Below are 22,690 nucleotides of genomic sequence, written 5' to 3'. Positions count from 1 at the left end.
CATTGGCTGAGCGGAGCCCCGCCCGCCGACTCCCGGCCCCGCCCCTTAGATCCAGGCCCCGCCCCCGGGATCCGGCCCCCGCCTCTCATTGGCTGAGCGGAGCCCCGCCCGCCGACTCCCGGCCCCGCCCCTTAGATCCAGGCCCCGCCCCCGGTGGGGGGGTCCGGCCCCCGCCTCTCATTGGCTGAACGGAGCCCCTCCCACCGACTCCCGGCCCCGTCCCCCGGGATCCGGCCCTCGCCTCTCATTGGCTGAGAGGAGCCCCGCCTCCAGAAGCCCCGCCCCTTAGTGTCTAGGCCCCGCCCCCTGGTTGCAGCCCCCGGCGCTCATTGGCTGAGCGGAGCCCCGCCCCTTAGATCCCGGCCCCGCCCCTTGGGGGTGTGGGTACCATTCCTTGGCATGGCCCCATTCCTGCTCCTCCTCCTCCTTCTCCTGGTCCTGCTCCTGCTCCTCCTCCTGCTGCTCCTGCTGCTCCTGCGTCCTTCCCGCCGCCGGCCCCCCCCCGGGCCCGCCGATGGCCCGAGCCCCCAGCCTGCTCTTTCGGATCGGGTTGGTGCCTGGGGGGGGGACACGGGGAGATGGACATTTGGGGGGGGGAGGGGGAGATGGGGAGATAATGGGGGGGGTCTGCAGGTGGCACGGGGACATGGACATCTGGGGATCATCAATCCTATTTATTGAGCGCTTACTGTGGATAGGGCACTGTACTAAGCCCTTCTGGAGAAACGGGGTGATGGGCATCTGGACTTGTACTTCCCAAGCGCTTAGTACGGTGCTCTGCACACAGGGAGCGCTCAATCAATCAATCAATCAACCAATCAATCGTATTTATTGAGCGCTTACTATGTGCAGAGCACCGTACTAAGCGCTTGGGAAGTACAAGTCGGCATCGCATAGAGACAGGCCCTACCCGACAGTGGGCTCACAGTCTAAAAGGGGGAATAAATAAATACGATGGAATGAATGAATGAATCTGCAGATGGCACGGGGACGTGGGCATCTGGGGGGGAGGGGGAAATGGGGGGAGGGGCGTCTGCAGATGGCACGGGGACATGGACAGCTGGGGGAGGGGGAAATGGGGGGATGGGCGTCTGCTGGAGGAGAGCTCACCTCCTCCAGGAGGCCTTCCCAGACTGAGCCCCTTCCTTCCTCTCCCCCTCGTCCCCCTCTCCATCCCCCCATCTTACCTCCTTCCCTTCCCCACAGCACCTGTATATATGTATATATGGTTGTACAGATTTATTACTCTATTTATTTATTTATTTATTTTACCTGTACATTTCTTTCCTATTTATTTTATTTTGTTGGTATGTTTGGTTCTGTTCCCTGTCTCCCCCTTTCAGACTGTGAGCCCACTGTCGGGTAGGGACTGTCTCTATGTGTTGCCAATTTGTACTGCCCAAGCGCTTAGTACAGTGCTCTGCACATAGTTAGCGCTCAATAAATACGATTGATGGATTGATTGGTATGTGTTTGTACCTATTTTTTTAACTCTATTTATTTATTTAATTTATTTGGACACATCTATTTATTTTATTTTGTTAGTGTGTTTGGTTTTGTTCTCTGTCTCCCCCTTTTAGACTGTGAGCCCGCTGGTGGGTGGGGACCGGCTCTAGATGTTGCCAATTTGGACTCCCCAAATTAGTACAGTGCTCTGCACATAGTAAGCGCTCAATAAATACGATTGATGATGATGATGATGATGATGCAGATGGCACGGGGAGATGGACATCTGGGGAGGGGGGAATGGGGGTGGGCATCTGCGGATGGGGAAATGGACATCTGGAGATGGGGTGGGGGGATGGGGAGGTGGACATCTGCAATGTCTGGCCCATAGTAAGCGCTTAACAAATACCACAATTATCATTATCACAGGGGGAGGGGAAGATGGGGAAAGGCAGATGGCATGGGGCAGTGGGGCAGACGATGCCGCTTGGTTGGTGATGATAATAATAATAATAATGGCATTTATTAAGCGCTTACTATGTGCAAAGCGATCAATCAATCAGTCGTATTTATTGAGCACTTACTGTGTGCAGAGCACTGGACTAAGCCCTCGGGAAGTACAAGTTGGCAACATATAGAGACGGTCCCTACCCAACAGTGGGCCCACTGTTCTAAGCACTGGGGTGGATGCGAGGTGATCAGGTTGTCCCACGGGGAGCTCACAGTCTTAATCCCCCATTTTCCAGATGAGGGAACTGAGGCCCATCATCATCATCATCATCAATCGTGTTTATTGAGCGCTTACTGTGTGCAGAGCACTGTGCTAAGCGCTTGGGAAGTACAAGTTGGCAACATATAGAGACGGTTGCTACCCAGGCCCAGAGAAGTGACTTGCCCAAGGTCACACAGCGGACAATTGGCAGCGCCGGGATTTGAACCCATGACCTCTGACTCCAAAGCCCGTTCTCTTTCCACTGAGCCACGCTGCTTCTCTGATCCGACCTCTGTGTTTAAACCCCCATCCCGCTGTCCTCAGTCCAGACCTTCTGAAAGAGCAAGGGCTTTGGAGCCAGAGGTCATGGATTCGAATCCTGGCTCCGCCACATGTCTGCTGTGTGACCTCGGGCAAGTCACTTCACTTCTCTGAGCCTCAGTTACCTCATCTGTAACATGGGGATTACGACTGTGAGCCCCACGCGGGACAGCCTGCTCACCTTGTATCTACCCCAGCGCTTAGAACACTGCTTTGCACATAGTAAGCGCTTAATAAATGCCATTATCATTATTATTATTATTATTATTAAGCTCGTTGTGGGCAGGGCATGTATCTGTTTATTGTTGTGTCGTCCTCTCCCAAGCGCTCAGTACAGTGCTCTGCGTACCGTGAGAGCAGAAGCAGCATGACGTAGTGGTTAGAGCCCGGCCCTGAGAGTCAGAAGGTCATGGGTTCTAATCCCGGCTTGGCCACTTGTCTGCTGTGTGACCGTGGGCGAGCCACTTCACTTCTCTGGGCCTCAGTTCCCTCATCTGGAAAATGGGGATTGAAAGTGTGAGCCCCACGTGGGATAGGGACTGTGTCCAACCTGATTTGCTTGTATCAACCCCAGAGCATAGTACAGTGCCTGGCACATAGTTAAGAGCTTAACAAATACCATTATTATTATTATTATTATTATTATTAGTAGTAGTAGTAGTAGTAGTAGTAGTAGTAGTAGTAGGCGTTCAATAAATACAAATGACTGACTGACCGACAACATCTGCAGTGATCAGGGACTGGAGAGGCCTGCTGGACCTTCTGGTTGCCTTATCACCTTTCTCATCTCAGCCCCTCTTCCACCTACCAGTCATTTATTATTATTAATAATAATAATAATAATATCCACCTACCGGTCATTTATTAATAATAATAATAATAATAATGAAATTTGTTAAGCGCTTACTATGTGTCAAGCACTGTTCTAAGTGCTGGGGTAGGTACAAGCTAATCAGGTTGGACACAGCTCCTGTGGGGACTCACAGTCAATCAATCAATCAATCGTATTTATTGAGCGCTTACTGTGTGCAGAGCACTGTACTAAGCGCTTGGGAAGTCCAAGTTGGCAACATATAGAGACAGTCCCTACCCAACAGTGGGCTCACAGTCTTCACCCCCATTTTACAGACGAGGGAACTGAGGCACAGGGAAGTGAAACGACTTGCCCAAGGTCCTACAACAGACAAGTGGTGGAGTCAGGATTAGAACCCAGGTCCTGCCGACCCCTCGGCTCGGCCTCTACTATGTGCCAAGCACCGTGGTAGATACAGCACGATCAGATAAGGCCCAGTCCCTGTCTCCCATGGATCTCACAATCTAAGTGGGCAAGTCACTTAATTTCTCCGTGCCTCAGTTTCCTCATCTGTAAAAAGAGAAGCAGCGCGGCTCAGTGGAAAGAGCCCGGTCTTGGGTTCCAATCCCGGCTCCGCCTCATGTCTGCCGTGTGACCTCGGGCAAGTCACTTCACTGAGCCTCAGTTCCCTCATCTGTAAAATGGGGATTAAGGGTGTGAGCCCCATGTGGGACAACCTGATCACCTTGTATCCCCCCCCCCGCAGCGCTTCGTACATAGTAAGCGCTTAACAAATGCCATTATTGAAGCCATTAGAAGCCATTGAAGCCATTAATGGCATATTAATGCCATTAGAGAAGCAGCGTGGCTCAGTGGGAAAGAGCCCGGGCTTTGGAGTCAGAGGTCATGGGTTCAAATCCCGGCTCCGCCACTTGTCAGCTGGGTGGCTTTGGGCAAGTCACTTAACTTCTCTGTGCCTCCATTCCCTCATCTGTAAAATGGGGATGAAGACTGTGAACCCCACGTGGGACAACCTCATCACCTTGTATCCCCCCAGCGCTTAGAACAGTGCTTTGCACATAGTAAGCGCTTAATAAATGCCATCATTATTATTATTATTATTATTGCTATTATTAAAATGGGAATTAAGACGTGAGCCTCACGTGGGACTGGGACCGCGCCAATAAATCAGTCAGCGGTATTTAGCCGGCGCGGAGCGCAGATCTAAGAGCTTGGGAGACTACAATGCAACAGAATCAGCAGAAACGTGCCCTGTCCATAATCAGTTTACGGTTTAGAGGTGGAGACAGACGTTAATACGGTCCAATAAGTAATTTATGCTAAATAATGAAAAGATTGGTACGCCAGTGCCGTGGCATTGGGGTAGAGAAATATCAAATGTCGAAAGGTCGCAGATCCAAATGCAGAGATGACGCAGAAGGGAAAGTGAGCGGGGGACGGGGGAGGATTTAAAAAGGTAAGGCTAACCTGATTATTTTTTAATCTACCCCAGCTTGGTTAAAACAGTGGTCGCCTATCAATCTATTAAACAAAAACTCCTCACTCTCGGCTTCAAGGCCGTCCATCCCCTCGCCCCCTCCTCCCTCACCTCCCTCTTGTCCTTCTCCGGCCCATCCCGCACCCTCCGCTCCTCTGCCGCCGCTCACCTCCTCACTGGGTCTTTTAGACTGTGAGCCCACTGTTGGGTAGGGACTGTCTCTATGTGATGCCAATTTGTACTTCCCAAGCGCTTAGTACAGTGCTCTGCACATAGTAAGCGCTCAATAAATACTGTTGATTGATTGATTGGGCCTCGTTCTCGCCCGTCCCGCCGTCGACCACCGGCCCACATCCTTCCCCTGGCCTGGAATGCCCTCGTTCATTCATTCAGTCGTATTTATTGAGCGCTTACTGTGTGCAGAGCACTGTACTAAGCGCTTGGGAAGTACAAGTTGGCAGCATAACTCCCTCCGCACATCCGCCAGGCTAGCTCTCTTCCTCCCTTCAAAGCCCTACAGAAATCTCACCTCCTCCAGGAGGCCTTCCCAAGCTAAGCCCCCTCTTCCTCAGCTCCCCCTCCCTTTGCATCACCTCAACTCCCTCCTCTTGCTCTTCCCCCACCCCCAACCTCACATATCTATAATTCTATTTATTTATACCAATACCTGTTTACTTGTTTCGATGTCTGTCTCCCCCTCTCTAGACTGTGAGCCCATTGTGGGCAGGCATGGTCTCTCTTTATTGCTGTATTATACTTTCCAAGCGCTTAGTACAGTGCTCTGCACACAGGAAGCACTCAATAGAGAATAAATAAGGAGAAGCAGTGTGGCTCAGTGGAAAGAGCCTGGGATTTGGAGTCAGAGTTTATCATCATCAATCATCATCAATCATATTATTGAGCACTTACTGTGTGCAGACCACTGGACTAAGCGCTTGGGAAGTACAAATTGGCAACGTATAGAGACAGTCCCTACCCAACAGTGGGCTCACAGTCTAAAAGTTTATGGGTTCAAATCCCGGCTCCGCCACTTGTCAGCTGTGTGACTTGGGGCAAGTCACTTCACTTCTCTGGGCCTCAGTGACCTCATCTGGAAAATGGGGATTAAGACTGTGAGCCCCCCTGTGGGGCAACCTGATCACCTTGTAACCTCCCCAGCGCTTAGAACAGTGTTTTGCACATAGTAAGCGCTTAATAAATGCCGTTATTATTATTAATAAATGCAGTGGAATGAATGAATGAACAGTACCTGGCACTTAGTAAGTGCTTAACAAATACCATTAAAAAAAAAACAAAAAAACCCCAAACCACCAGGTATTAAATCCCCATTTTGCAGGTGGGAAAGGCCCATCTCCTCCCAGAGGCCTTCCCAGACTAAGCCCACTTTTCCTCCTCTCCCACTCCCTTCTGCGTCGCCCTGACTGTCTCCCTTTGCTCTTCCCCCCTCCCTGCCCCACACCACTTATAATAATAATAATGGCATTTATTAAGCACTTACTATGTGCAAAGCACTGTTCTAAGCGCTGGGGAGGTTACAAGGTGATCAGGTTGCCCCACAGGGGGCTCACAGTCTTAATCCCCATTTTCCAGATGAGGGAACTGAGGCACAGAGAAGTGATTTGCCCAAAGCCACACAGCTGATAATTGGCAGAACGGGGATTTGAACCCGTGACCTCTTATGTCCAGATCTGTCATTTTATTCATTTGTATTGACGTCCGTCTCCCCGCCTCTAGACTGTAAGGTCACTGTGGGCAGGGAATGTCACTTTTTCACTGTTGTATCGTCCCCTCCCAACCCCCTGTTGGGTAGGGACCGTCTCTCTATATGTTGCCAACTTGTAATAATAATGATGGCATTTATCAAGCGCTTACGATGTGCAAAGCACTGTTCTAAGCGCTGGGGGGTTACAAGGTGATCAGGTGGTCCCACAGGGGGCTCACAGTCTTCATCCCCATTTTCCAGATGAGGGAACTGAGGCTCGGAGAAGTGAAGTGACTTGCCCAAGGTCACACAGCAGACATGTGGCAGAGCCGGGATTAGAACCCACGACCTCTGACTCCCAAGCCTGGGCTCTTTCCACCGAGCCACGCTTCTTCTAGTGCTGCCGAGTGCTACCTAATAATAATAATGATAATAATAATGGCATTTGTTAAGCACTTACTATGTGCCAAGCACTGTTCTAAGTGCTGGAGGGGATACAAGGTGATCAGGTTGTCCCATGTGGGGCTCACAGTCTTCATCCCCATTTTCCAGATGAGGGAACTGAGGCTCAGAGAAGTGAAGTGACTTGTCCAAGGTCACACAGCAGACACGTGGCAGAGCCGGGATTAGAACCCACGACCTCTGACTCCCAAGCCCGGGCTCTTTCCACCGAGCCACGCTGCTTCTAGTGCTGCCTAGTGCTACCTAATAATAATGATAATAATAATAATAATAATAATAATAATAATAATAATAATAATAATGGCATTTGTTAAGCACTTACTACGTGCACAGCACTGTTCTAAGCGCTGGGGGGGATACAAGGTGATCAGGTTGTCCCACGTGGGGCTCACAGTCTTCATCCCCATTTTCCAGATGAGGGAACTGAGGCTCAGAGAAGTGAAGTGACTTGCCCAAGGTCACACAGCAGACATGTGGCGGAGCCGGGATTAGAACCCACAACCTCTGACTCTCAAGCCCGGGCTCTTTCCACCTAGCCACGCTGCTTCTAGTGCTGCTGAGTGCTACCTAATAATAATAATAATAATTATGGCATTTGTTAAGCGCTTACTATGTGCACAGCACTGTTCTAAGCGCTGTGGGGGCGGATACAGGGTGATCATGTTGTCCCCCGTGGGGCTCACAGTCTTCATCCCCATTTTCCAGATGAGGGAACTGAGGCTCGGAGAAGTGAAGTGACTTGCCCAAGGTCACACAGCAGACATGTGGCGGAGCCGGGATTAGAACCCACGACCTCTGACTCCCAAGCCCGGGCTCTTTCCGCCGAGCCACGCTGCTTCTAGTGCTGCCTAGTGCTACCTAATAATAATAATAATAATTATGGCATTTGTTAAGCGCTTACTGTGTGCACAGCACTGTTCTAAGCGCTTGGGGCAGGGGGGTTACAAGGTGATCAGGTTGTCCCACGTGTGGCTCACAGTCTTCATCCCCATTTTCCAGATGAGGGAACTGAGGCTCAGAGAAGTGAAGTGACTTGCTCAAGGTCACACAGCAGACATGTGGCAGAGCTGGGATTAGAACTCACGACCTCTGACTCCCAAGCCCGGGCTCTTTCCACCGAGCCACGCTGCTTCTAGTGCTGCTGAGTGCTACCTAATAATAATAATAATAATAATAATAATAATAATAATAATAATAATGGCATTTGTTAAGCGCTTACTACATGCACAGCACTGTTCTAAGCGCTGGGGGGGATACAAGGTGAACAGGTTGTCCCCCGGGGGGCTCACAGTCTTCATCCCCATTTTACAGATGAGGTAACTGAGGCTCAGAGAAGTGAAGTGACTTGCTCAAGGTCACACAGCAGACATGTGGCGGAGCCGGGATTAGAACCCATGACCTCTGACTCTCAAGCCCGGGCTCTTTCCACCGAGCCACGCTGCTTCTAGTGCTGCCGAGTGCTACCTAATAATAATAATAATAATAATAGTAATAATTATGGCATTTGTTAAGCACTTACTACGTGCATAGCACTGTTCTGAGCGCTGGAGGGGGGATACAAGGTGATCAGGTTGTCCCACGTGGGGCTCACAGTCTTCATCCCCATTTTCCAGATGAGGGAACTGAGGCTCGGAGAAGTGAAGTGACTTGCCCAAGGTCACACAGCAGACATGTGGCGGAGCCGGGATTAGAACCCACGACCTCTGACTCCCAAGCCTGGGCTCTTTCCACCGAGCCACGCTGCTTCTAGTGCTGCCGAGTGCTACCTAATAATAATAATAATAATAATAATGGCATTTGTTAAGCGCTTACTACGTGCACAGCACTGTTCTAAGCGCTGCAGGGGGGATACAAGGTGATCAGGTTGTCCCACAGGGGGCTCACAGTCTTCATCCCCATTTTCCAGATGAGGGAACTGAGGCTCGGAGAAGTGAAGTGACTTGCCCAAGGTCATACAGCAGACATGTGGCGGAGCCAGGATTAGAACCCATGACCTCTGACTCTCAAGCCCGGGCTCTTTCCACCGAGCCACGCTGCTTCTAGTGCTGCCGAGTGCTACCTAATAATAATAATAATAATAATAATTAGGGCATTTGTTAAGCGCTTACTACGTGCACAGCACTGTTCTGAGTGCTGGAGGGGGAATACAAGGTGATCAGGTTGTCCCACGTGGGGCTCACAGTCTTATCCCCCTTTTCCAGATGAGGGAACTGAGGCTCAGAGAAGTGAAGCGACTTGCCCAAGGTCACACAGCAGACATGTGGCAGAGCCGGGATTAGAACCCATGACCTCTGACTCTCAAGCCCGGGCTCTTTCCACCGAGCCACGCTGCTTCTAGTGCTGCCGAGTGCTACCTAATAATAATAATAATAATAATAATTAGGGCATTTGTTAAGCGCTTACTACGTGCACAGCACTGTTCTGAGTGCTGGAGGGGGGAATACAAGGTGATCAGGTTGTCCCACGTGGGGCTCACAGTCTTATCCCCCTTTTCCAGATGAGGGAACTGAGGCTCAGAGAAGTGAAGCGACTTGCCCAAGGTCACACAGCAGACATGTGGCAGAGCCGGGATTAGAACCCATGACCTCTGACTCTCAAGCCCGGGCTCTTTCCACCGAGCCACGCTGCTTCTAGTGCTGCCGAGTGCTACCTAATAATAATAATAATAATAATTAGGGCATTTGTTAAGCGCTTACTACGTGCACAGCACTGTTCTGAGCGCTGGAGGGGGGATACAAGGTGATCAGGTTGTCCCACGTGGGGCTCACAGTCTTATCCCCCTTTTCCAGATGAGGGAACTGAGGCTCAGAGAAGTGAAGTGACTTGTCCAAGGTCACACAGCAGACACGTGGCAGAGCCGGGATTAGAACCCACGACCTCTGACTCCCAAGCCCGGGCTCTTTCCACCGAGCCACGCTGCTTCTAGTGCTGCCTAGTGCTACCTAATAATAATGATAATAATAATAATAATAATAATAATAATAATGGCATTTGTTAAGCACTTACTACGTGCACAGCACTGTTCTAAGCGCTGGGGGGGATACAAGGTGATCAGGTTGTCCCACGTGGGGCTCACAGTCTTCATCCCCATTTTCCAGATGAGGGAACTGAGGCTCAGAGAAGTGAAGTGACTTGCCCAAGGTCACACAGCAGACATGTGGCGGAGCCGGGATTAGAACCCACAACCTCTGACTCTCAAGCCCGGGCTCTTTCCACCTAGCCACGCTGCTTCTAGTGCTGCTGAGTGCTACCTAATAATAATAATAATAATTATGGCATTTGTTAAGCGCTTACTATGTGCACAGCACTGTTCTAAGCGCTGTGGGGGCGGATACAGGGTGATCATGTTGTCCCACGTGGGGCTCACAGTCTTCATCCCCATTTTCCAGATGAGGGAACTGAGGCTCAGAGAAGTGAAGTGACTTGCCCAAGGTCACACAGCAGACATGTGGCGGAGCCGGGATTAGAACCCACGACCTCTGACTCCCAAGCCCGGGCTCTTTCCGCCGAGCCACGCTGCTTCTAGTGCTGCCGAGTGCTACCTAATAATAATAATAATAATAATAATAATAATGATAATAATAATGGCATTTGTTAAGCGCTTACTACGTGCACAGCACTGTTCTAAGCGCTGGGGGAGGGATACAAGGTGATCAGGTTGCCCCACGTGGGGCTCACAATCTTCATCCCCATTTTCCAGATGAGGGAACTGAGGCTCAGAGAAGTGAAGCGACTTGCCAGGGTCACACAGCAGACACGTGGCGGAGCCTAGTGGGTAGAGCCCTGGCCTAGGAGTCAGAAGGTCATGGGTTCTAATCCCGCCTCCGCCGCCTGTCTGCTGGGCGAACTTGGGCAAGTCACTTCACTTCTCTGGGCCTCAGTTCCCTCATCTGTAAAATGTGAGTCCCGCGTGGGCCAGGGACTGTGTCCAGCCCGATTTGCTGGTATCCACCCCAGCGCTTAGTACAGTGCCTGGCACACAGGAAGTGATTAACAAATACCGTTATTATAATTATTATAATTTCACCATCTCCCCTCCGGCTTCAGGCAGCCCTCTCTGACCCCACAAGCCGGCCTGTGGGAGTGGAGCGAGGGGCGGGAGAAGCAGCGTGGCTCAGTGGAAAGAGCCCGGGCTTTGGAGTCAGAGGTCAGGGGTTCGAATCCCGGATCCGCCACGTGTCTGCTGTGTGACCTTGGGCAAGTCACTTCACTTCTCCGAGCCTCAGTTCCCTCATCTGGAAAATGGGGATGAAGACTGTGAGCCCCCCGGGGGACAACTTAATCACCTTGTATCCTCCCCAGCGCTTAGAACAGTGCTTTGCACATAGTAAGCGCTTAAATGCCATCGTCATTAGGGAAGCAGCGTGGCTCAGAGGAAAGAGCCCGGGCTTTGGAGTCAGAGGTCATGGGTTCAAATCCCAGCTCCATCACTTGTCAGCTGTGTGACTTTGGGCAAGGCACTTCACTTCTCTGGGCCTCAGTGACCTCATCTGTAAAATGGGGATTAAGACCGTGAGCCCCACGTGGGACAGCCTGATCACCTTGTAAACTCCCCAGCGCTTAGAACAGTGCTTTGCACATAGTAAGCACTTAATAGATGCCATTATTATTATTATTATTGTCTCTGCCCCGCACTCAGCGCTTAGTACAGTGAGCACTTAGTGAGCACTCTTCTTAGTCGTGTGTCTAGAGCCCAGGCTTGGAAGTCTGAAGGTCCTGGGTTCTAATTCAGGCTCCACCACACGTCTGCTGGGTGACCTTGGGCAAGTTACTTCACTTCTCTGGGCCTCAGTGACCTCATCTGTAAAATGGGGATTAAGACTGTGAGCCCCATGTGGGACAACCTGATCACCTTGTAGACTCCCCAGCGCTTAGAACAGTGCTTTGCACATAGTAAGCACTTAATAGATGCCATTATTATTATTATTATTGTCTCTGCCCTGCACTCAGCGCTTAGTACAGTGAGCACTTAGTGAGCACTCTTCTTAGTAGTGTGACTAGAGCCCAGGCTTGGAAGTCTGAAGGTCCTGGGTTCTAATTCAGGCTCCACCACACGTCTGCTGGGTGACCTTGGGCAAGTTACTTCACTTCTCTGGGCCTCAGTGACCTCATCTGTAAAATGGGGATTAAGACTGTGAGCCCCACGTGGGACAACCTGATCACCTTGTAGACTCCCCAGCGCTTAGAACAGTGCTTTGCACGTAGTAAGCACTTAATAGATGCCATTATTATTATTATTATTGTCTCTGCCCTGCACTCAGCGCTTAGTACAGTGAGCACTTAGTGAGCACTCTTCTTAGTAGTGTGACTAGAGCCCAGGCTTGGAAGTCAGAAGGTCCTGGGTTCTAATCCCGGCTCCACCACATGTCTGCTGGGTGACCTTGGGCAAGTTACTTCACTTCCTTGGGCCTCAGTTACCTCATCTGTAAAATGGGGATGACGACTGGGAGCCCCACGTGCGACGGGGACTGTGTCCAGTCTGACTTACTTGTATCCACCCCAGCGCTTAGAACAGTGCTTGGCAAATACTAAGCGCTTAACAAATACCGCTACAGCGTGGCTCAGTGGAAAGAGCCCGGGCTTGGGAGTCAGAGGTTGTGAGTTTTAATCCCGCTCCACCACTTGTCTGTTGTGTGACCTTGGGCAAGTCACTCAACTTCTCTGGGCCTCAGTTCCCTCATCTGGAAAATGGGGATTAAGGCTGTGAGCCCCACGTGGGACAACCTGATCACCTTGTATCTACTCCAGTGCTTAGAACAGTGCTTGGCACAAAGTAAGTGCTTAACAAATACCATCATTATTATTATTATTATTGTTACAGTGCCTGGTAGGTAGTAGACACTTAATCAATCAATCGTATTTATTGAGCGCTTACTGTGTGCAGAGCACTGTTCTAAGCGCTTGGGAAGTACAAATTGGCAACACATAGAGACAGTCCCTACCCAACAGTGGGCTCACAGTCTAAAAGGGGGAGACAGAGAACAAAGCCAAACATACTAACAAAATAAATGAATACTATCATCATCATCATCAATCATATTTATTGAGCGCTTACTGTGTGCAGAGCACTGTACTAAGCGCTTGGGAAGTCCAAGTTGGCAACATCTAGAGACAGTCCCTACCCAACAGTGGGCTCCCAGTCTAAAAGGGAGAGACAGAGAACAAAACCAAACATACTAACAAAGTAAATGAATACCATCATCATCATCATCATCATCAGTCGTATTTATTGAGCGCTTACTGTGTGCAGAGCACTGTACTAAGCGCTTGGGAAGTCCAAGTTGGCAACATCTAGAGACAGTCCCTACCCAACAGTGGGCTCCCAGTCTAAAAGGGGGAGAGAGAGAACAAAACCAAACATCCTAACAAAATAAAATAAATAGAATAGATATGTACAAGTAAAATAAATAAATAGAGTAATAAATACGTACATACATATATACAGGTGCTGTGGGGAAGGGAAGGAGGTAAGATGAGGGGGATGGAGAGGGGGAGAGGAAGGAAGGGGCTCAGTCTGGGAAGGCCTCCTGGAGGAGGTGAGCTCTCGGTAGGGCCTTAATACCACAATAATGATTATTATTATGATAATGATTATGATTATTACTCTGTGCAGTGCCTGGTGGCATCTTCCAGCGCTTAAGCACTTAGTACAGTGGTCTGCACACAGTAAGCGCTCAATAAATACGATGGATGATCTTCCCAACTGCTCCCGCTATATTATTATTATTATTATTATTATTTTATTATTATCATTCCACCCTCTTGTCAAAGGCTCCTTGGTTTGTGAGAGGGCAGTCCCCCCACCCCCCTTTTGCCCTCCTCCGCTTCCGACAGTCCTGAGTTGATCCGGCTCCTCTAGGCCCAGATTTTGAGGAATTGCAAAACCGGATACTTCCATCCCCCACATTCACATCCAGATCTGGGGCTTTCCAGGGTCCCCAGTGTTCCTTCTTTTATTTTTATTTCTAATTGTTTTTGTTCAGCGCTTATTACGGGCCGGACACTCTTCTAAGGGCTGGGGAGGATTCAAGCTAATCGGGTCGGACGCAGTCCCTGTCCCACGTGGGGCTCACAGTCTTAATCCCCCTTTTATAGCCGAGGGAACCAAGGCCCAGAGAAAGGTAATAATAATTAGGGTATTTGTTAAGCACTTAGTATGTGCCAGGCACTGTACTAAGCACTGGGGCGGATTCAAGCTATTCATCAATCGTATTTATTGAGCGCTTACTGTGTGCAGAGCACTGTACGAAGCTATTCTGGTTGGACACAGTCCATGTCCCACGTGGGACTCACAGTCTTAATCCTTGTTTTACAGATGAGGGAACTGAGGCCCAGAGAATAATGATAATAATTGTGGTATTTGATAAGCACTTACTATGTGCCAGGCACTGTACTAAGCACTGGGGCGGATTCAAGCTATTCTGGTTGGACACAGTCCATGTCCCATGAGGGGTTTACAGTCTTAATCCCCGTTTTACAGATGAGGGAACTGAGGCCCAGAGAACAATAATAATTGTGGTATTTGTTAAGCACTTACTATGTGCCAGGCCACTGTAATAAGCACTGGGGCAGATTCAAGTTATTCTGGTTGGACACAGTCCGTGTCCCATGAGGGGTTTACAGTCTTAATCCCCATTTTACAGATGAGGGAACTGAGGCCCAGAGAACAATAATAATTGTGGTATTTGTTAAGCACTTACTATGTGCCAGGCACTGTAATAAGCACTGGGGCGGATTCAAGTTATTCTGGTTGGACACAGTCCGTGTCCCATGAGGGGCTTACAGTCTTAATCCCCGTTTTACAGATGAGGAAACTGAGGCCCAGAGAATAATAATAATTGTGGTATTTGATAACACTTACTATGTGCCAGGCACTGTACTAAGCACTGGGGTGGATTCAGGTTATTCTGGTTGGACACAGTCCATGATCCATGAGGGGCTTACAGTCTAAATCCCCGTTTTACAGATGAGGAAACAGGCCCAGAGAATAATAATAATTGTGGTATTTGTTAAGCACTTACTATGTGCCATCATCAACCGTATTTATTGAGCGCTTACTGTGTGCAGAGCACTGTACTAAGCGCTCGGGAAGTACAGATTGGCAGCATATAGAGACAGTCCCTACCCAACAGTGGGCTCACAGTCTAAAAGGCACTGTGTGCCCAGAGAACAATGAGGCCCAGAGAACAATAATAATTGTGGTATTTGTTATTGTGTTATTGTTGTTATTGTTGTTATTATTGTTGTTATTGTTGTTATTGTGTTTATATTGTGTTGTGTTATTGTAATTGTGGTATTGTTATTTGTGTTATAATTGTGGTATTTGTTAAGCACTTACTATGTGCCAGGCACTGTACTAAGCACTGGGGTGGATTCAAGTTCTTCTGGTTGGACACAGTCCATGTCCCACGTGGGGCTCACAGTCTTATCCTTGTTTTACAGATGAGGGAACTGAGGCCCAGAGAATAATAATAATAATTGTGGTATTTGATAAGCACTTACTATGTGCCAGGCACTGTACTAAGCACTGGGGTGGATTCAAGTTATTCTGGTTGGACACAGTCCATGTCCCACGTGGGGCTCACAGTCTTAATCCTTGTTTTACAGATGAGGGAACTGAGGCCCAGAGAATAATAATAATAATTGTGGTATTTGATAAGCACTTACTATGTGCCAGGCACTGTGCTAAGCGCTGGGGTGGATTGAAGCTACTCTGGTTGGATGCAGTCCCTGTCCCACGTGCGGTTTATAATAATAATAATGGTATTTGTTAAGTGCTTACTATGTGCACTGTTCTAAGCACTGGGGGGATATAAGGTGATCAGGTTGTCCCACGAGGGGCTCACACTCTTAATCCCCATTTTACAGATGAGGGAACTGAGGCACAGAGAAATGAAGGGACTTGCCGACGGTCACACAGCAGACGAAAAGTCTTGAGAATCAGTCAGTCAGTCTGTTGTGTTTCTTGATTGCTTACTACGTGCAGAGCACTGTACTAAGCACTTGGGAGAGCACAGTACAACACATTAGCAGACACGTTCCCTGCCCATAATAAGCTTACAGTCTAGCAATCAATCAATCAATCAATCAATCATATTTATTGAGCGCTTACTGTGTGCAGAGCACTGTACTAAGCGCTTGGGAAGTACAAGTTGGCAACATATAGAGACAGTCCCTACCCAGCAGTGGGCTCACAGTCTAAAAGACTAGCAGGGGAGACAGGCATTAATACGAATAATTAGGTCATTTATAATGTATAATTTAAAAGCAGCTTGAGAAGCAGTGTGGCCTAGCGGGTAGAGCCCGGGCCTGGAGTCAGAACGACCTGGGTTCTCGTCCCGGTTCTGCCGCTTGCCTGCTGTGTGACCTTGGGCAAGTCGCTTCACTTCTCTGTGCCCCAGTTATCTCATCTGTGAAATGGGGATGAAGACTGTGAGTCCCACGGGGGGACAGGGACTCTGTCCAACCTAATTAGCTTGATAACTCTCCCTAGCGCTTAATACGGGGCCGGGCACACAGGGAACGCTCAATAACGTGGCTCAGTGGAGAAGAGCCCGGGCTTTGGAGTCAGAGGTCGTGGGTTCGAATCCCGGCTCTGCCACATGTCTGCTGTGTGACCTTGGGCAAGTCACTTAACTTCTCTGAGCCTCAGTTACCTCATCTGGAAAATGGGGATTAAGACTGTGAGCCCCACGTGGGACAACTTGATCACCTTGTATCCGGCGCTTAGAACAGTGCTCTGCACACAGTAAGCGCTTAACAAATGCCATCATAGAGAAGCAGCGTGGCTCAGCGGAAAGAGCCCGGGCTCGGGAGCCAGAGGTCATGGGTTCGAATCCCGGCTCCGCCACTTGTCAGCTGTGTGACCTTGGGCAAGTCACTTAACTTCTCTGAGCCTCAGTTCCCTCATCTGTAAAACGGGGATGTAGACTGTGAGCCCCCCATGGGACAACCTGATCACATTGTATCCCCCCCGCAGCGCTTAGAACAGTGCTTCGCACATAGTAAGCGCTTAACAAATGCCATCATTATTATTATTATTATAAATACTACTGATCGATTGATCTACCCCACCGCTTAGTAGGCCCAGAGGCTAGAGCCCGGGCGGGCCTGGGAGTCAGAAGGTCGTGGGTTCTAATCCTGACTCTGCCACTTGTTCTGCTGTGTGACCTTGGGCAGGTCACTTCACCCCTCTGGGCCTCGGTTCCCTCGTCTGGAAAATGGGGATGGAGACTGTGAGCCCCACGTGGGACACGGGCTGTGTCCAACCTGATTTGTTTGTATCCACCCCGGCGCCTAGAACAGTGCCTGGCACATAGTAAGCACTTAACAAATACCATTATTATTATTATTATTATTATTATTATTATTTTATGGAGTCAGGGCAGATGCCAGAAAGGGGAAGATGGGCCCCAGGGGCCGGAAGGCTGGGGTAGGGAATACAAAAGATCCCAGGGGAATTGGGGTGGGGCAGTAAGGAAGGAAGGAAGGAAGGAGAGCCGTGAGTGAAGTCCCAGGTGGAGATTGAAGTGGTGGTCCCAGTAGGGGGAGAGGAGGGAAGGGGGAAACTGAGGCCCTGGGAGGGAGGGGGCCCTAGGGAGGGAGGTATGCTGTAGGGAGAGGAGGCAGGGAAGCAAGATCAGACAAGAAAGAAAAACCTGAGGTCGTCCGGGCTCGCCCATTCACTCACTCATATTTATGGCGTGCTTACAATCAATCAATCAATCAATTAATCGTATTTATTGAGCGCTTACTGTGTGCAGAGCACTGGACTAAGCGCTTGGGAAGTACAAGCTGGCAACATCTAGAGACAGTCCCTACCCAACAGTGGGCTCACAGTCTAAAAGGGGGAGACAGAGAACAAAACCAAACATCCTAACAAAATAAAATAAATAGAATAGATGTGTACAAGTAAAATAAATAAATAGAGTAATAACTCTGTACAAACATATATACATATATGCAGGTGCCGTGGGGAAGGGAAGGAGGTAAGATGGGGGGGATGGAGAGGGGGACGAGGGGGAGAGGAAGGAAGGGGCTCAGTCTGGGCAGAGCACTGTACTAAGCACTTGGAAGAGGACAGTTGAGAAGCGGCATGGCCTAGTAACAATTATAGTATTACTATATTTATAATTTATATTTATATAGCACTATAATATAGTAACATAATTATTATTATTATAATATATATATAATATAATAACCGTGTTATCTAACGATAACAATAATTATGGTATTTGTTAAGCGCTTCCTATGTGCCGAGCACTGTTCTAAGCACTGGGGCCGATACAAGGTCATCAGGCGTCCGACGTGAGGCTCGCGGTTTAAATCCTCATTTTCCAGATGAGGTCACCGAGGCCCAGAGAAGTGAAGCGGCTTGCCCAAGGTCACGCAGCAGACAAGTGGCGGAGCCGGGAGTAGAAAATCACATCTGCTCCAGGAGGCCTTCCCCAATTAATTTCTCTTCTTCCTAGATTATATCCCCAAGTACCACCTCAACACTTCCGCACTAATGACACACTTGGGTATTCTGTACATATCAATTTACACACCCTGTTATTTACGTATTTAATCAGCACTTACTATGCCAGGCCCTGTACTGAGCGTTGGGGTAGATATAACATGTATATGTGTTTGTACATATTTTTTACTCTATTTATTTTATTTGTACGTATCTATTCCATTTATTTTATTTTGTTAGTATGTTTGGTTTTGTTCTCTGTCTCCCCCTTTTAGACTGTGAGCCCACTGTTGGGTAGGGACTGTCTCTAGATGTTGCCAATTTGTACTTCCCAAGCGCTTAATACAGTGCTCTGCACGTAGTAAGCGCTCAATAAATACGATTGATGATGATGATGATGATGATATAAGCTAATCATGTTCCCTTCGGGACTCACAGTCTAAGTAGGAGGGAGAAGAGAGAAGCAGCGTGGCTTAGTGGGTAGAGCCCGGGCCTGAAACTCAGAAGGGCCTGGGTTCTAATCCTGACCCCGCCACTTGTCCGCTGTGTGACCTTGGGCCAGTCACGTCACTTCTGTGGGCTTCAGTGACCTCATCCGCAAAATGGGGTTTGACTGCCCTGCACACGGTAAGCGCTCAATAAATACGATCGTCTCCCCTATTTAGACTGTGAGCCCACTGTTGGGTAGGGACTGTCTCTATATGTTGCCAATTTGTACTTCCCAAGCGCTTAGTACAGTGCTGTGCACACGGTAAGCCCTCAATAAATACGATTGATGATGATGATGATGATTGAATAAATACAATTGAATGAATGTGGGACATGGACCGTGTCCAAACTGATTAATCTTCATCTACCCCAAGCTTACGAACAGTGCCTGGCACTTAGCAAATACCATTAAAAAAAGAACAAACACAGGGATTGAATCCCCATTTTGCACTTAAATAAAATGATGATGGCATTTATTAAGCGCTTACTATGTGCAAAGCGCTGTTCTAAGCGCTGGGGAGGTTACAAGGTGATCAGGGTGTCCCACGGGGGGCCTCAGAATCTTAACCCCCATTTTACAGATGAGGTAATTGAGCCCCAGAGAAGTTAAGTGACTTGCCCAAAGTCACACAGCTGTCAATTGGCGGAGCCGGGATTTGAACCCACGACCTCTGACTCCCAAGCCCGGGCTCTTTTCCGCTGAGCCACGCTGCTTTTCATAACTGCTTCTCCGTTCACTTGAGGGAACTGAGGCACGGAGAATCAATCCATCAATCAATCAATCAATCGTATTTATTGAGCGCTTACTGTGTGCAGAGCACTGTACTAAGCACTTGGGAAGTACAAGATGGCAACATATAGAGACAGTCCCTACCCAACAGTGGGCTCACAGTCTAGAAGGGGGAGACAGAGAACAAAACCAAACATACTAACAAAATAAAATAAATAGAATAGATATGTACAAGTAGTGAAGTGACTTGGCCAAGGTCACCCAGAAGGTATGTGGCGGAGCCAGGATTAAAACCCAGGACCTCTGAATCCCAGGCCTGGGCTTTTTTCACTAGGCCACAATATTTGCTGTGTGACCTTGGGTAACTCACTTCAATCAGTCAATCAATCAATCAATCAATCGTATTTATTAAGTGCTTACTATGTGCAGAGCACAGACTAAGGGCTCGGGAGAGCACAACAGAATTAGCAAACACGTTCCCTGCCCACAAGGAGTTTACAGTCCAGAAGGGAGACTGATATTAATATGGATTAATATAATTTAAAGAGATGTTCATAAGTGCTGTGGGGGTGGGGAGAATATCAAATGTCCAAAGGTCACTTATCTGTGCCTCAGTTTCCTCAACTGCCAGATGGAGATGGAATCCCTGTTCTCCTTCCCAACTGGACTGTGAGCCTCATGTGAGATTGGGACTGTGTCCAACAGGATTGGCTCCTTGATACCCACCACCGGTCTGCTGTGTGACCTTGGGCAAGCTACTTAATTTCTCTGTGCCTCAGTGACCTCATCTGTCAAATGGGGATGAAGACTGTGAGCCCCATGTGGGACAACCTGATGACCTCTGTATCTACCCCAGCACTTAGAACAGTGCTTGGTACATCGTAAACACTTAACAAGTACCATAATCATCAGTGCTTGGCGCTTAACAGCTTGTGCTTGAGAAGCAGCGTGGCTCAGTGGAAAGAGCCCGGGCTTTGGAGTCAGAGGTCGTGAGTTCGAATCCTGGCTCCGCCACATGTCTGCTGTGTGACCTTGGGCAAGCCACTTAACTTCTCTGAGCCTCAGTTCCCTCATCTGTAAAATGGGGATTAAGACTGTGAGCCCCCCCCGTGGGACAACCTGATCACCTTGTATCCCCCCAGCGCTTAGAACAGTGCTTTGCACATAGTAAGCGCTTAACAAATGTCATTATTATTATTATTATTATTAACAGATCCCATAATGATTAATTATTATAGTTATTATTACCCCACTGCTCAGAACAATGCTTGACACAGAGTAAGCGCCTAACAAATACTCTAAAATACCATGAGAAGCAGCATGGTTTTAGTGGCTAGAGCACGGGCCCGGAGTCAGAATCATCATCATCATCAATCGTATTTATTGAGCACTTACTGTGTGCAGAGCACTGTACTAAGCGCTTGGGAAGTACAAATTGGCAACGTATAACCCAGAATGTCATGGGTTCTCATCCCGGTTCTGCCATTTGTCTGCCGTGTGACCTTGGACAAGTCACTTCACTTCTCTATGCCTCAGTTACCTCATCTGTGAAATCATCATCATCATCAATCGTATTTATTGAGCACTTACTATGTGCAGAGCACTGTACTAAGCGCTTGGGAAGTACAAATTGAAATGGGGATTAAGAGTGTGAACCCCACATGGGACAGGGACAGTGTCCAAACTGATCAATTTATATCTACCCCAGCACTTAGAAGAGTGGCTGCCACATAGTAAGCATTTAACAAGGCACTTCCGTACAAATCTGTAATTTATTTCTATTAATTCTATTAATTATTAATTAATTAATTTATTTATTTATTTCTGTAATTCTATTTCTACTAATGTCTGTGACCCCCCACTCTAGACTCCATGCTCCTTGTGGGAAGGGAATGGGGAGAAACTTTGTGGCTCAGTGGACAGAGCACAGGCTTGGGAGTCAGAGTTCATGGGTTCTAATCCCGGCTCTGCCACATGTCTCTTGTGTGACCTTGGGCAAGTCACTTCACTTCTCTGTGCCCCAGTTATCTCATCTGTAAAATGGGGATGAAGACTTTGAGCCGCACATGGGACAATGTGATCACCTTGTATCCTCCCAGCTCTTAGAACAGTGCTTTGCACATAGTAAGCGCTTAACAAATGCCATCATTATTTATTATTATTATTATTCTCTGAGCCTCGCTTACCTCATCTGTAAAATGGGGATTAAGACTGTGAGCCCCACATGGGACAACCTGATCACTTCGTATCCCCCCGCAGCGCTTAGAACAGTGCTTTGCACATAGTAAGCGCTTAACAAATGCCATCATTATTATTATTATTGCCCTATTGTACTCTTCCAAGCACTTAGAACAGTGTTTTGCACACAGTAAGCGCTCAATAAATACGATAGAATGAATGAAGTACCATAATTATTACTATTATCGTTATTAAAAAACAGAAAACAACTAAGTGCCTCTTATGCAATCCCACCCCAGTCTCCTACCTGCCATCTGATGATCTCCTACCTCCCCCATGGCCTAGAGAAGCAGCGTGGCTCAGTGGAAAGAGGCTGGGCTTTGGAGTCACAGGTTGTGGGTTCAAATCCCAGCTCTGCTACTTGTCAGCTGTGTGACTTTGGGCAAGTCACTTAACTTCTCTGGGCCTCAGTTCCCTCATCTGTAAAATGGGGATTAATTCTGTGAGCCCCACATGGGACAACCTGATCACCTTGTAACCTCCCCAGCGCTTAGAACAGTGCTTTGCTCATAGTAAGCGCTTAATAAATGCCATTATTATTAGTAGTAGTATCTGTGTGACCTTGTGCAAATCACTTCACTTCTCTGGGCCTCAGTTCCCTCAGCTGTAAAATGGGGATTGAGACAGCGAACCCCACGAGGGGCAGGGACTGTGTCCAACTCGATTTGCTCGCATCCACCCCAGCGTTTAGTACAGTGCCCGGCACACAGTCAGTGCTTAATAAGTGCTACCATTATTATTATTAATTATTATTACCGTGCTGGGCCCATAATCAGCACTCAGCAAATGCCACGTGTCGGTTCCTTGAGGGCAGGGAACTTGTCTGCCAACTCTGTTG

At 48.5% G+C, this 22,690-nt stretch overlaps 1 protein-coding gene across 1 annotated transcript in view; it reads left to right on the top strand.

Moving 5' to 3' along the window:
• The first annotated feature begins 497 nt into the window (after positions 1–497).
• LOC119929508 (probable hydrolase PNKD) overlaps positions 498–22,690 on the top strand; it is a 53,699-nt gene continuing 31,506 nt past the window's right edge. Inside the window, exon 1 of the mRNA XM_038747690.1 lies at positions 498–549. Within this exon, the coding sequence (XP_038603618.1) occupies positions 515–549 (35 nt within the window). The 5' untranslated portion in view covers positions 498–514. The remainder of the gene's footprint in view (positions 550–22,690) is intronic.

Source organism: Tachyglossus aculeatus, chromosome 1 (assembly GCF_015852505.1).
Source record: "Tachyglossus aculeatus isolate mTacAcu1 chromosome 1, mTacAcu1.pri, whole genome shotgun sequence".
In the NCBI taxonomy this organism is placed as follows: Eukaryota; Metazoa; Chordata; class Mammalia; order Monotremata; family Tachyglossidae; genus Tachyglossus; species Tachyglossus aculeatus.
The sequence above is the reverse complement of the archived record's forward strand: the minus strand, read 5'-3'. Positions and strand labels throughout refer to the sequence as shown.